The 12988-nt window shown below is 47.0% G+C and overlaps 1 protein-coding gene across 2 annotated transcripts in view; it reads left to right on the forward strand.

Moving 5' to 3' along the window:
• Nucleotides 1-12988, forward strand: part of LOC134611501 (tetraspanin-33-like) — a 51985-nt gene that overhangs the window by 23337 nt on the left and 15660 nt on the right. The window contains exon 7 of one of the 2 annotated variants that reach the window (XM_063455426.1): nucleotides 3194-3355. The exons of the other annotated variant lie outside the window; for it this stretch is intronic. Within the exon in view, the coding sequence (XP_063311496.1) occupies nucleotides 3194-3355 (162 nt within the window). The remainder of the gene's footprint in view (nucleotides 1-3193; nucleotides 3356-12988) is intronic. 2 annotated transcript variants of the gene reach the window in all.

Here is a 12988-nt window from a genome sequence, read left to right on the forward strand (position 1 = left end):
GGCTCCGTTGACCGGGCCTCACCCGGACCGTCGGTCACACCACATCCCGCCGAAGGGCTCCTCCTCCGCCGCGCTGCGGGCCCAGCGCCCGGGCTCAAACGCTGAGGTGGTCTCGTCCTCCTCGCCGGTCGACGGGCCGGTACCGCAGGAGCAGGCCCGGCAGTCCCCAACTGCTGATGAAGCCAATCCAGTCCTCTGTCCTTCACAGCTGCCCGAACACCATCCAGGATCTCATCTAGCGACGCCATAATCCTGCAGAAACGACAAAGAAAAAGAACCTCGCCGACCTGACACAATTTACAGGTAAGAGAGGCTCTGGTTAAAATGGCCCCTATTCTAAAATGGCTGCTCTTTATACTCCCTGTCTCCGCCCCCAAGCTCCATTAAACTAGTCCAACCCCCAAACACTAGCACCTGCCCACTCCCTGGCTCTGTCAAGGCCCACTCCTCCTACTGCGTTGTTCCATGGGCTTCAGAGCTGCTTGTGAGAATCCCAGTGTGCGCAGGCTGCGAGCATAGTCTGCAAACACGGCAGAGATCAGTTTATTATTCTCATCGCTAACATCAATTGCCGAACACCGCAGGCAGGCTTCCAGGAACAAAGCTGCTCGGTCAAAACACCTCATGCTATGCAACATTTCTATAACTCTGCGAAAGCATCCAAGAGAAAGGAGGACCAGAATCACTTTGTACTTCTGATTTATGTGTGGGGAACAGAGATGGTCCACCCATCTTTTTAAGACTTCAGCGCATTCCTCTGGGTTTAATCGCACCTTAGCCAGCCAAGCAGCGTGGTTCCATTCATTATAGGTCTGCAGGTAGCGACAGGCGTCTGCAGCCTTGTCTATCAGGCAGAGTAACTGCACTCCCTCTGCCAGCTTTCCATTAGCGATCATGTTTATTGCCACTAACTTGATTGTGCTCTGGGAGGGACCAGATGAGGTGACAGTAGTGACCAGGCAGGCCTTTAGGGAGTCGCAGTAATACTGTGGGTTATCAGCGCTGGTCTCCAGCAGTAGCTGAACTGCTCGGTCAGTCTGTCCTAAGAGGAGAAGCTGGTCTGCACATTTTCTGGTGTGTTCATAGCTAGAACGTTTTACTTCTTGCAGATAAACTCTGTCCAGCTGAAATTTTGTAAGTGGAGCTCTGTTGCAATGGGCTGCATGGTGACCGGTCATCCGTTTTCTTTCAGGTGCGGGTCTCGCTCCTGGTTGCCGTCTCACCTGTGTGGAGTCGCTGCGTTTTGCAGGCGGGAGTGCTCTTCTGCCTCGGGGTTGCGTGAGGGCTGGTGCTTGTGGGCCTCGAGCCTGGAGACCATCATTGCGGTGAGGAATGGTAGTCGCTCTTCGTTTGTGGGATGTTGGGCGAGTGTGTAAGCCTTTCGGACGCTGAGGTCGTCTCGCAGCGGCCATTTTGTGCTCTCTTCGTGGGTGTTTTGGTGAGCGGGCGCTATGTGCATGTATGGCATGCTGCTGCATGCGCCGCTCCAATTTGGTCCAGAACGCCTCAAATATTGCCTCTAGTCTTGCGGCTTGTGCAGCTTGTTCAGCGTGGTAGTCTCTTGGGCCCTGTGTGCTCTCCCCGAGTAGCGTGGTCGTTACCACGGCAGCAATTTCAGGAGCACTTTGAGTCCGGTTGGTTAGGCCGGGCCCGGAGCGTCCGGAGCTCGGTCCTGAGCGGGAAACTGCAGCCCGTGCTGTAGCGTGTGTCCAGTCGGTGGAGACCGGGATAACCCCCTCCGGTCCATAGGGGGGGGAACGGAGGTCCAAACTGCGCTTCGCTGAGTGTTTCCGCGGCAGGAGAGCGGCCGTCTCCCCCACCGCCGCCATGCTTGCAGGCCGCAACCTCGGGAGGGTCGAAACCGGAGCAGAGAGCCACCTGCGTGGTGTCGGCTCGTAGGTCTCAGTAGCCTCTGTCGCTTGGGCGTGACTAGGAGTTGATTCGAGGCCTCAGCTCGTCGGTAATTGCCGGTTAGTGCTTTTAGAAGCGGGAGCAGCCGCGACATGCGACCGCTCCGCTCTGCAGTCAAACCCCGCCCCCTCATCAACTAATTTTAACACATTAAAGGTAATCTAAACAACGAGGAATGAGTTATAGAATTATAAACAAAATTATATAAAACTAACCAAATACAGTGTGTTTCGTTTGCCAAGCGTATTATTAAAAAAAAAAGTACTAGAAATGCATTTTATGTTGTCTTGCATTTTATTTTGAAAAACACTTAAAGCGACACTGTAAGTATCCAGACAACTTCTTCTCTCAATTAAGTGGGCTGGGCGCCATACCCCCCCTGTTTAGATCCTGCAGCTGAAAACATTGCCGTTCCACAGAATGGCAATGTTTTCGTCACAGGGCTTAAATGCCTACAGTGGCTGCCACTCAGTCAGCCACTAGAGGTGTTCCAGTCCAAATAGAAGAAAAATAAACTATTTCTATTCAGGGTAAAACTATTCTACATTTCTATATGTGAAAGCATAGGATTGGCCGATATCATCGACCTCAATGATCTCAGCCAAGGAAGTAGAGCATCTCTGAAGAGACTGGTACTGCAAGGGAGAAAAGGTATTTAAATTACTGTTTTTTTCTCCCTGCAGGTGGGGGCCAGGTACCTAAATGGCTCACGGGGCACTATAGCGTTAGGAATACACATTTGTATTCCTAACACTATAATGTTCCTTTAACTATAATGATATGTTTAAATCGCACAAACAATACAAGTTGTGAACTGTTCACTTCTCCCTGTTTCATTCCCTCTTCCTCTCCTTTTCAATTGACTCTTGATTTTCCAGCATCGCGCCATTTCCCTCTCTACAATTTGTATTAATTCCTCTACTGATTTACCCTATCTACCAACTCCCCCGCTTTAACTGAGCTCACCTGTTTTTACAGGTCAAAAAAGTGTTCTAGTATGCCCTGCCACATATTTTCAATGACGAAGATCCTGATCTCTTTCTTTAAGTCAATAAACAGAAGCCAATGTCTTTTTCAGAGTAGTTTATGCTTTTTTTAAGCCACTGAGAACCCAAAGAAAACAAAATACTGATAGAGTAATTTCTATGCAATTTTATTCTGATTTAAACAAAATAAGTTACTTAAAGCTCCTTCTGTTACACCATATATTTCAATCTATTTCCTGATTTATGAAATTGCATATACTAGTATAACTCAATCCCGAATTGACTTGTTCCCGCAGAATGTCATTAATACAATGTGTGGGTATGAGACCCAAAGACTTAAACGGTGGGATGCAGAGGATCGTATCTTTGTAGATGGCTGTTTGGATAAGATTGTCAGTTGGGGTCGGGTGAACCTTCTATTTCTTGGTGGCTTAGCCACAGGACTAATTATCCTAGAGGTAAGCAGCTAACATATTAACACTCTGGTGTATCATAAAAGTGTAACATGTCTTCTCTATTTTTGGTTTGTTGATGCTATAGGGGTTGTCAAATTACTTGCCTACTAGTTTTGTTTAATTTAACTCCTATAAATACTATTATTAATAATTAACAACAGTGGGGCTGAAAAGAGCTCCCAACTCTAAATAAGCAGGGTATGCTAAGCTGGCACAAGTATTCTGGAATAGATATATGCAAAATGAGGATACAGCTGTAGATCTACAAAGAATAAATTAAAACAATAGTTTAACACTGTATGATAAAATATGAGTGCGCTAAGTAGAATAGAACTCACAAGATTGATGAATGGTTTGCGCCCAAGGGTGCCTCCCCTGATATCATTGGGGGGGCGTGAACACTGCTCCTGCTCCAAGGAAGGTGAAGTACGACTCAGGAAGTGGAGTAAAAAAGTATTTCTTCTTTATTTAAAAAGATTAAAAGTATAAGTATACAAAATAAGCTGTTATAGTACCAGGTCCTACGCGTTTCGTCCAAATGGACTTCCTCAGGGACCTCCTGGTATACAGATAGGTAACAGCAATAAAACAGATACAAGTGAACAATTGAACTATTGTTCACTTGTATCTGTTTTATTGCTGTTACCTATCTATATACCAGGAGGTCCCTGAGGAAGTCCATTTGGACGAAACGCGTAGGACCTGGTACTATAACAGCTTATTTTGTATACTTATACTTTTAATCTTTTTAAATAAAGAAGAAATACTTTTTTACTCCACTTCCTGAGTCGTACTTCACCTTCCTTGGAGCAGGAGCAGTGTTCACGCCCCCCAATGATATCAGGGGAGGCACCCTTGGGCGCAAACCATTCATCAAACTTGTGAGTTCTATTCTACTTAGCGCACTCATATTTTATCACACAGTGTTGCACTATTGTTTTATTTTATTCTTTGTAGCTCTACAGCTGTATCCTCATTTTGCATATATCTATTCTATATTCGAGGGATTATTGCTGGGATATCCCTGGAGGAAGCTGTCACCTCTGTCTACTAAGATAAGTGTTGTATATTCAGCTTTTTGTTTTAAGGGCAAAAAGTGATTGTTCTTTTGTATTATATACATACAAGTATTCTGGAACCTGACAGCATCAACCATTTATCCTTAAGAGGTCAATAAAATAAGCACCATTCATTTGTGTTATGAAAATAAATACATATTCTGTTAATTTTAGATGTATTGGGTACATGTTACAGGTTAAATAGGTAGTATTTGTTTCTAAAGTTATATTTTGGCAATGAGAGATCTGTGTAACTTGTATATACACTAAAATTCACCCCCTGTCAATTGATATATTATTCATCATAGAGATGATAAAGAGAAACAAAACCATATGAACCATACATACTTTATGTCCGCTTTGCCCTAAAATGTTGATTGGACTGAATAACAAATACATTTTTTTTTTTAGAGAAAAGTGACAGGTCCTTGCTTTTTAACTTCAGTAAACTTATTTTTTTGTACTTGGGAATTTGAGCATCAATTGAGAAATGCTGTATTCACTCATGCACAGCAGTAATTTTCTCTAGCAGTACCATACCCATGCACGTGCTATGCATACCACACTGGGAGAGGTAACCAATTTGCATATTTTTTTTCCAATTCTCTTTTTATTTGTGATTTAAGCAAGGTACAAGTACATAATGTAACAAGCAGGCAGGGGATCAAAGCTGTTACCTGCGCAGCATATTGAAATATACATTCAGACATAACACAAGCGTATGTGTGTACGATTAAAAATAAAGACATACAAAAGAGCAGAAATGGTACCTCAGACAGGGGCGAAAACTACATTTCGTTATTCACCAAGGTGCTACAGATTTGAGGTATCCAATTTGCATATTTTGACAAAGTTTGTAAACAAATACAAATAAACTATAGAGAATTTTAAAATATTTTGTAGAATACCCTATTGTTAACTTTTAGTTACTAGCTATTGGGTTATGCTAGAAAAGTGACAGTTCTGTAAAGCTTAAATAAAATGTATTTTTATTTTTAAGAATGGGTCACCAGATGTTGGAGGTTCAAAAATTCATGGGTCAAATATTACTTTATGCAATGGCAACTACTGGCTATTAAAGAAGTAGCAGGGGCCTGAATAAAATGAGAATGAGAGAGACTAAAAAGGATACCAGCTACGGTAAAATAAACTGATACAAATGCTCATATTAAAGTTAATATGTGTACGGTAAAATTATGCACTCAGGATTATGAAACAGCAGCTCCCTTGACAAATATATCTTCTCTGCTGCAATTGAAACACTAGGGGGCGATAAGATCTATAAAATCAAAACATTGGATAGTCAATACATTGTTAAACACGTATCTGTGTCAACTACTCACTGACTTCAGGTGAAAGGGGTTTCCAATCACTTCCACCTATAACTTTCTTGCTGTGTAATCAAAACATTAGAAGACAATAAAACTGTCAATTCTTAAAAAAAAATGTATTGCAGTGAGCAACAGGTAAAATGCTTTAATTTTCCCATCAAATATTATTTACATTCAGTCAGGGCCGGCCTTAGGCATTTAGACGCCCTGTGCGAAAAATCTTCACAGCGCCCCCCCTCCCCCCCCCCCCCGTCATCCATGTATGCTCTAATGTTTGTGTTGTCTGTGTATGTGATAGTAGGTGTGATGACTGTGTGTGATATGTATGCAATGTGTGATATTTGTAATGGGTGTATTAACAGTGTGTGATATGCGTGTATTGGTTGTATGTGACACACACACACACACACAGAGTCAGACGGCCATACACACACACACAGGAAGACATCCACACACACACAGACACACAAAGGCAGACAGTCTCACAAACACACACAGACACACACAGGCAGACAGTCAGTCATACACACAGACACAGACAGTAATACACACAGACACACAGAGGCAGACAGCCATACACACAGAGGCAGACAGCCATACACACAGAAGCAGTCATACACACAGAAGCAGTCATACACACAATCACACACACAGAGGCAGACAGTAATACACACAGACACACACACAGAGGCAGACAGTAATACACACAGACACACAGTGGCAGACAGTCATACACACACACACAGACACACACATGCAGATAGTCATACACACAGAGGCAGACAGTCATACACACAGACACACACACAGAGGCAGACAGTAATACACACAGTGGCAGACAGTCATATACACACACACACAGACACACACAGGCAGACAGTCAGTCATACACACAGACACAGACAGTAATACACACAGAGGCAGACAGTAATACACACAGACACACACAGTCATACACACAGACACACACAGAGGCAGACAGTCATACATACACACACACACACAGAGGCAGTAATACACACACAGAGGCAGACAGTCATACACGCAGACACACAGAGGCAGTAATACACACAGGCAGACAGTCATACACACAGACACACAGAGGCAGACAGTCATACACACACACAGACAGTAATACACACACACAGGCAGACAGTCATACACACAGACAGTAATACACACACACACACACACACACAGACAGTAATACACACACACAGGCAGACAGTCATACACACAGACACACAGAGGCAGACAGTCATACACACACACACACAGACAGTAATACATACACACAGGCAGACAGTCATACACACAGACACACAGAGGCAGACAGTCATACACACAGACAGTAATACACACACACACACAGACAGTAATACACACACACAGGCAGACAGTCATACACACAGACACACAGAGGCAGACAGTCATACACACAGACACACAGAGGCAGACAGTCATACACACACACACAGACAGTAATACACACACACAGGCAGACAGTCATACACACAGAGGCAGACAGTCATACACACAGACACACAGAGGCAGACAGTCATACACACAGACACACAGAGGCAGATAGTCATACACACACACACAGACAGTAATACACACACACAGGCAGACAGTCATACACACAGACACACAGAGGCAGACAGTCATACACACAGACAGTAATACACACACACACACACACAGACAGTAATACACACACACAGGCAGACAGTCATACACACAGACACACAGAGGCAGACAGTCATACACACAGACACACAGAGGCAGACAGTCATACACACAGACAGTAATACACACAGGCAGAGAGTCATACACACACACAGACACAGACAGTAATACACACACACACAGACAATAATACACACAGGCAGAGAGTCACACTCACCTGACAATCACACAGTTACCTGTGGAGTTCATTGTGGAGGCAGTGCAGCTCCTGGTGACTGTTTGGTGGGGAAGCAGGGACTCCTTCCTGCTTCCCCTGTAGCAGTTTTCCGGCGCTTTTAGCTCCGCCCCCACCGCACAGTAAGCTCCGCCCCCGCTGCAAATTTAAAAAAAATAAAAATAAAAATTTTTTTAAAAAATCCCTGTGCGGCCGCACGGCGCCCCCTGCTACATGGCGCACTGTGCGGCCGCACAGCTCGCACACCCCTAAGGTCGGCCCTGCATTCAGTCAATTTTAGATTTGTCTTTGTCAAGGCAGACTTAATTCAGAATTAAAATCTGGAGATATTTCTATATCGCATTTATTTTCCTGGCAAAATACAGTTAGTGTTAGTGTACAAAATCCTAGTTTTTCTTCTATACAAACCAATGAATATGAATAACTGTTATGTATCATCAGCATATCTCACATAGGACCTGGGGAAAGATCTACCTTTCAAAAGATTCAGAGAAACCATATCTCCACAATTCTCAAAATTCCCATAGAAGTTGCGCCTTTGTACAATCAGGAAGTCGCCACAGTTGCATCAGTTGGTGCGCAGGCTCAGCTGGCATAATGGAACCGATGCGCCCCTTACCTGGATCTTAGGAGGCTCTGCCAGGGTCACCTTGCTCCTGCGTCAAGCAAGCGCCCTTAGGCAGACCCTGCCTATAAAACCCTAGAGCATGCCTGACCCAGTGCTGTTATTCTGTAGCACCCTGTTCTGGCGACCTACACTCTGAGCCTTCTCTCCTTGCTCCATTCCTTGTTACTTGACATGACATTTGCACAGACGTTATTCGGCATGTGCTAAAACCTTATATAAACCTTTGCACAGACGTTAATCGTCATGTATTATAACTTTATACCAAATAAGACACAGACACAGTTAATTCTTTGGAGTACAAAGTCCACAGCTTTTATTAATTAAATTATTCATTAAATTATTACTTAAATTATCATAAATTAACATAATTAACATTGTCCAACTATACATAAAGTTACTATAACCCCCACACAGTACCCCTGACAATGACCCTACCAATTGAACAATAAATAACCAAATAACAATTCACTTGAAACCCGGCCTACCAAAGAGGCCCCACATCATACTGTTAACTGTAGGGGGGTACCTCAGACACCCCTACACCCCCAGGTTCGTCGCCACCGAAGAGCTAGAACCAACCAGTCCTTAATTCCATCAGGCCTACACCTCGGCCTGTCCAGTTCAAACTCCACGCCAAATTCCAATTTTCACTACGCCCTGTTCCGCCACAGCACATAGCTTGACCTCCTTAAGCGCATGTGCGACCCCCACCACACCTAAACAGGGCCTGTTCTATACCATCGTGAAAGCCTAGGTTCAACAAATCATTCCCCACGTCTGACAGGTGTACACCGTCCCTCCTAAAATACCCAGGTAACATGCCCTCCAACTCTCTGTGACGCACCACTACGCCCCCAGAACGTCTAATAAAAACTGCCATAATCTTATTAACATAACCCCTTGATCGAGCTATTGCAGCCGGGTCCCTGGCGTGTCTCCACGCAAAGCGCGGCACCATCTCGGACCACACCACCACCACGCCAGGAACCAGCTCCCTCAGCCGATCCACATCCCTTTTCATCCTCCACACCAACTCCCTTTGGGGAATCCCACCTAAGTCATTCCCTCCTCCGTGAACCAACACCACATCCGGGACCGACCCACCAACCACTTTTTGAAACAAGAAACTGCATAAACTCTGCCAACTAGCGCCCCTAAAACCAAACCAATATAGAGTCACTCGTTCCAATGGAAAGCCCAGCTGTGATCCGCTTCTGCGAACTGCGGCTCTCTTCTCCGCCCAGTACACATACGAGTGGCCCAGCAACCAAACTTCCAAACCTGAAAAGAGACAAAATTAGTGGCAGAAAAAAGGCAACGTCCCCTTCCCAAATTCCTGGACCAAGTCATTTACACCAACTTATCCTGCCCTACGTACGAGCGGAATCGCATGGATTCCCACCTCCCTATCCGTTTGATCCTCTCGTCCCCCTCACCTAAACGCGCAGCCTCCGTCGCTGCCCCAATGCGAAAAGAGTGCGTCCCAAATTGGCTTGGTTCCAGGCCCAGCTTCTGCAATCCCATCCGAAAGACCCGCAGAAACTGAAAACGTGACAACGCCGAGCCATCGGCGTGCAAAAGGAAACAACCCTTCCCTTCTGGCCGAACCTCACTGTACCTCGCGCCGCAAGCCACCGGGCAAGCCCCTGACCCTGGTAACTCATACAACACCACCGCACATCCTTTGCCGCAAACGTCCGTTTTAGACCGGCGCAGCCATATCTGCACCCTGTCACTACATATGACCACGTCCTCCAACATTAATCCGCCGTTCCCTAACCTGTTGGCACTCACCAGCTCGCCAATGCGAAAAGCACCAAAGAACGCCCAGACAAACGCCCCAGAAAATAGCGTTACTTCGAAAGGGGAATTACACAGCTCTATCAACACCCCTAACAGTTTTAGCAAAACCGAGAACGACACTGGCCGCCTCGGGTCCGCGAGCTTCGTACCCCTCTTAAAACCTTCAACGCCTGGCGAATTACAAAATTCTTCGTAATGTCCTCCCACCCGTTGAACTTGAACAAAAACGCCAGGGCAGACATGCACCTATCTATCACGGCCGGTGACGCCTGTTTAGCGAACAAGCGACACAGTACCCACAACAGCACGTCCACCCTCTGCCCCTGCGAACTGTCGCCCCCTACCTGATGTACCGCCTCTTCCCATTCCTTCCAAACCTTGACGTAACCCGACCAAGTGCTCGGCGCCAGAGAATTCCTTATACACTCCCCAAGCATGCGGTCCCGAGCTGCCACATCTCGCCCGGGCAGGCCTGCCCCTGTTCCATAGCGTCCGGCGCCGCTTCCCGAAAACGTTCCCACTGAAAACGAGAAAGCGCATCAGCCACCACGTTCAACATACCAGGGATGTGTCTAGCCCTAAACACCAAGTTGAAAGACATGCAGAGAAGGACAAAACGCCGCAGCAAACATAAAACAGGGGGGGATGACGCCAAACTATTGACCGCCTGTACCACCGCCATGTTATCTGAGTGAAATACAATTTGCTTGTTTGCTAACACCGGCCCCCACAAACTTACCGCCACCACCACCGGGAATAGCTCCAAAAACGCTAGGTTTTTAATCAGCGTGCTCTGCTTCCAAGCCTCAGGCCATGGCTCGGCACACCAGTGACCCCCCAAGTTAGCCCCAAAGCCAATGCTACCAGAAGCGTCGGTATACAGACCCACAACCTCCCCTGTCGCCGCCGGTTCTCTAAAAATCCCCGTCCCATTAAAATCCTGTAAGAACCGGTCCCACACCATTAAGTCCGCCTTCATATCCGCCGAAACCCTGATGTAATGTGACGGCAGCCGCACTTTGCTAGTTGCTTGCGCAAGGCGCCTACAAAAAACCCTCCCCATGGGTATGACCCGGCACGCGAAATTAAGGCTCCCTACCAGCGATTGGAGCCCCCGCAGTGTCACCTTCTTGGCCCTCCCCACCGTGGCAACCAACTCCCGCAGCCGTGATAATTTGTCCCCCGGCAGCCGGCATTCCCATTTTTTGGAATCAACTTCTAAACCCAAAAAACTAAGGCACGTCGTGGGCCCAACCGTCTTGTCCTCTGCCAGGGGAACCCCGAATTTGTACGCCACCCATTGAAACACGTCCAACACCTGCTTACAACGGTCCGAGTCCCGCGGGCCCACGCAGAGAAAATCGTCAAGGTAGTGCACCACAGCGCCCCCTGCCGATTCCGTCCGCACAACCCACTCCAAGAAGGTACTAAACTTCTCGAAATAGGCGCACGAGATCGAACACCCCATTGGTAGGCACAGGTCAACAAAAATTTCCCCTTCGAAACAGCATCCGAGCAAATGATGGCAGTCCGGGTGTATCGGGAGCAGACGAAACGCTGCTTCCACATCTACCTTCGCCATCAGCGCCCCACGCCCCAGCCTCCTGACCAACTCGACTGCCTTGTCAAATGACGTATAAGAGACGGAGCTGAGGGCCGTGTCGATGTCATCATTCACCGAAGCCCCTTTCGGGTAAGATAAATGATGAATCAACCTGAACTTGCCTACTTCTTTCTTGGGGACCACGCCCAGCGGGGATATTCGCAAATCGGGCAATGGCGGCGCCAAGAACGGTCCCGCCATCCTCCCCAGTTGCACTTCCTTACCTAGCTTTTCCCGCACTACCTCCGGGTGCTCCCGAACGGACTTGAGATTCCCACATAACGTACCCGGTCCCCTAACAACATAGGGAATAAAGAACCCCTCCCGAAAACCCCGCCACAAGAAAATCGCATCCTCCCTCTTAACGTATCGCCTTAGCCAAGGCAACATCACGTCTATTCTCACCGGAGACACTCCCAGCTGAAGCTGCTGGAGCTGCCGCCCCCGCGGACCCTCCTCCCCCACCAGTTTTGCCCTTTTTGAAACAACGGTTGACACCGTGAGTCCCCCCGCAGCCGGAACATTCGTGCCGGAACCTGCAAGTATTACCCGATTTGCAATGTCCCTCGTTGTACATCCAGCAGAAACCCTTCTTTTGCCCAGCCGACCCGGCCCCTGTGGCCGCGCCGGCTGCCCCGGGAAAGGGCGCCGCCTTCTGGGCCATCATAAGGCGCATCCATAACGGCAGGTCCATTTGGTCCCACCGCATGCTCGCATTCGCCGCTAGCCGCTGACGAAACTGTAACGGAATGCAGTATTATAGTCCACGATCTCCGTTGGTATCTTAGGTAATCCACAGTCAGAATAGAAAGCACGGCAATATTCCCAATCCTCCCAATAACCGGACGAAACACAGTTTGGGAGTCAACTAACTTGCTTTATTCACAGACTTCCATATTTATGCAGTTCCCCTTGCAAGGGGTTTCCTTACAGATGTTACAGGGGATTTCTCCCATCAGGCAGTATGATTATCCCAACAGGCATTGCTGCACGAGAGGGATACTCCCACTAAAATGGACGATTAAGTGGATTATCTCCTCGTGCAGCAAAACTGGCAATTTATACAGAAATCCATATTTTACACAATTTTACTCGCTTTTATACGAATGACCGTTCGGTAGATAGCTGGGGTCGGCGGGCACATTTAGTGAGAATACCGCTCCGATCCCAGCTAAACTAACCGAACGCCGCACCAAATACATTTAACCATCGAGTTCGGTTTGAAACTACCGAACATCGATGGGGAACAGAATGTGACGAACGCGGAGCTCCCGAACACTCTGGAAGTC

Source organism: Pelobates fuscus, chromosome 5, assembly GCF_036172605.1.
Source record: "Pelobates fuscus isolate aPelFus1 chromosome 5, aPelFus1.pri, whole genome shotgun sequence".
Lineage (NCBI taxonomy): Eukaryota > Metazoa > Chordata > Amphibia > Anura > Pelobatidae > Pelobates > Pelobates fuscus.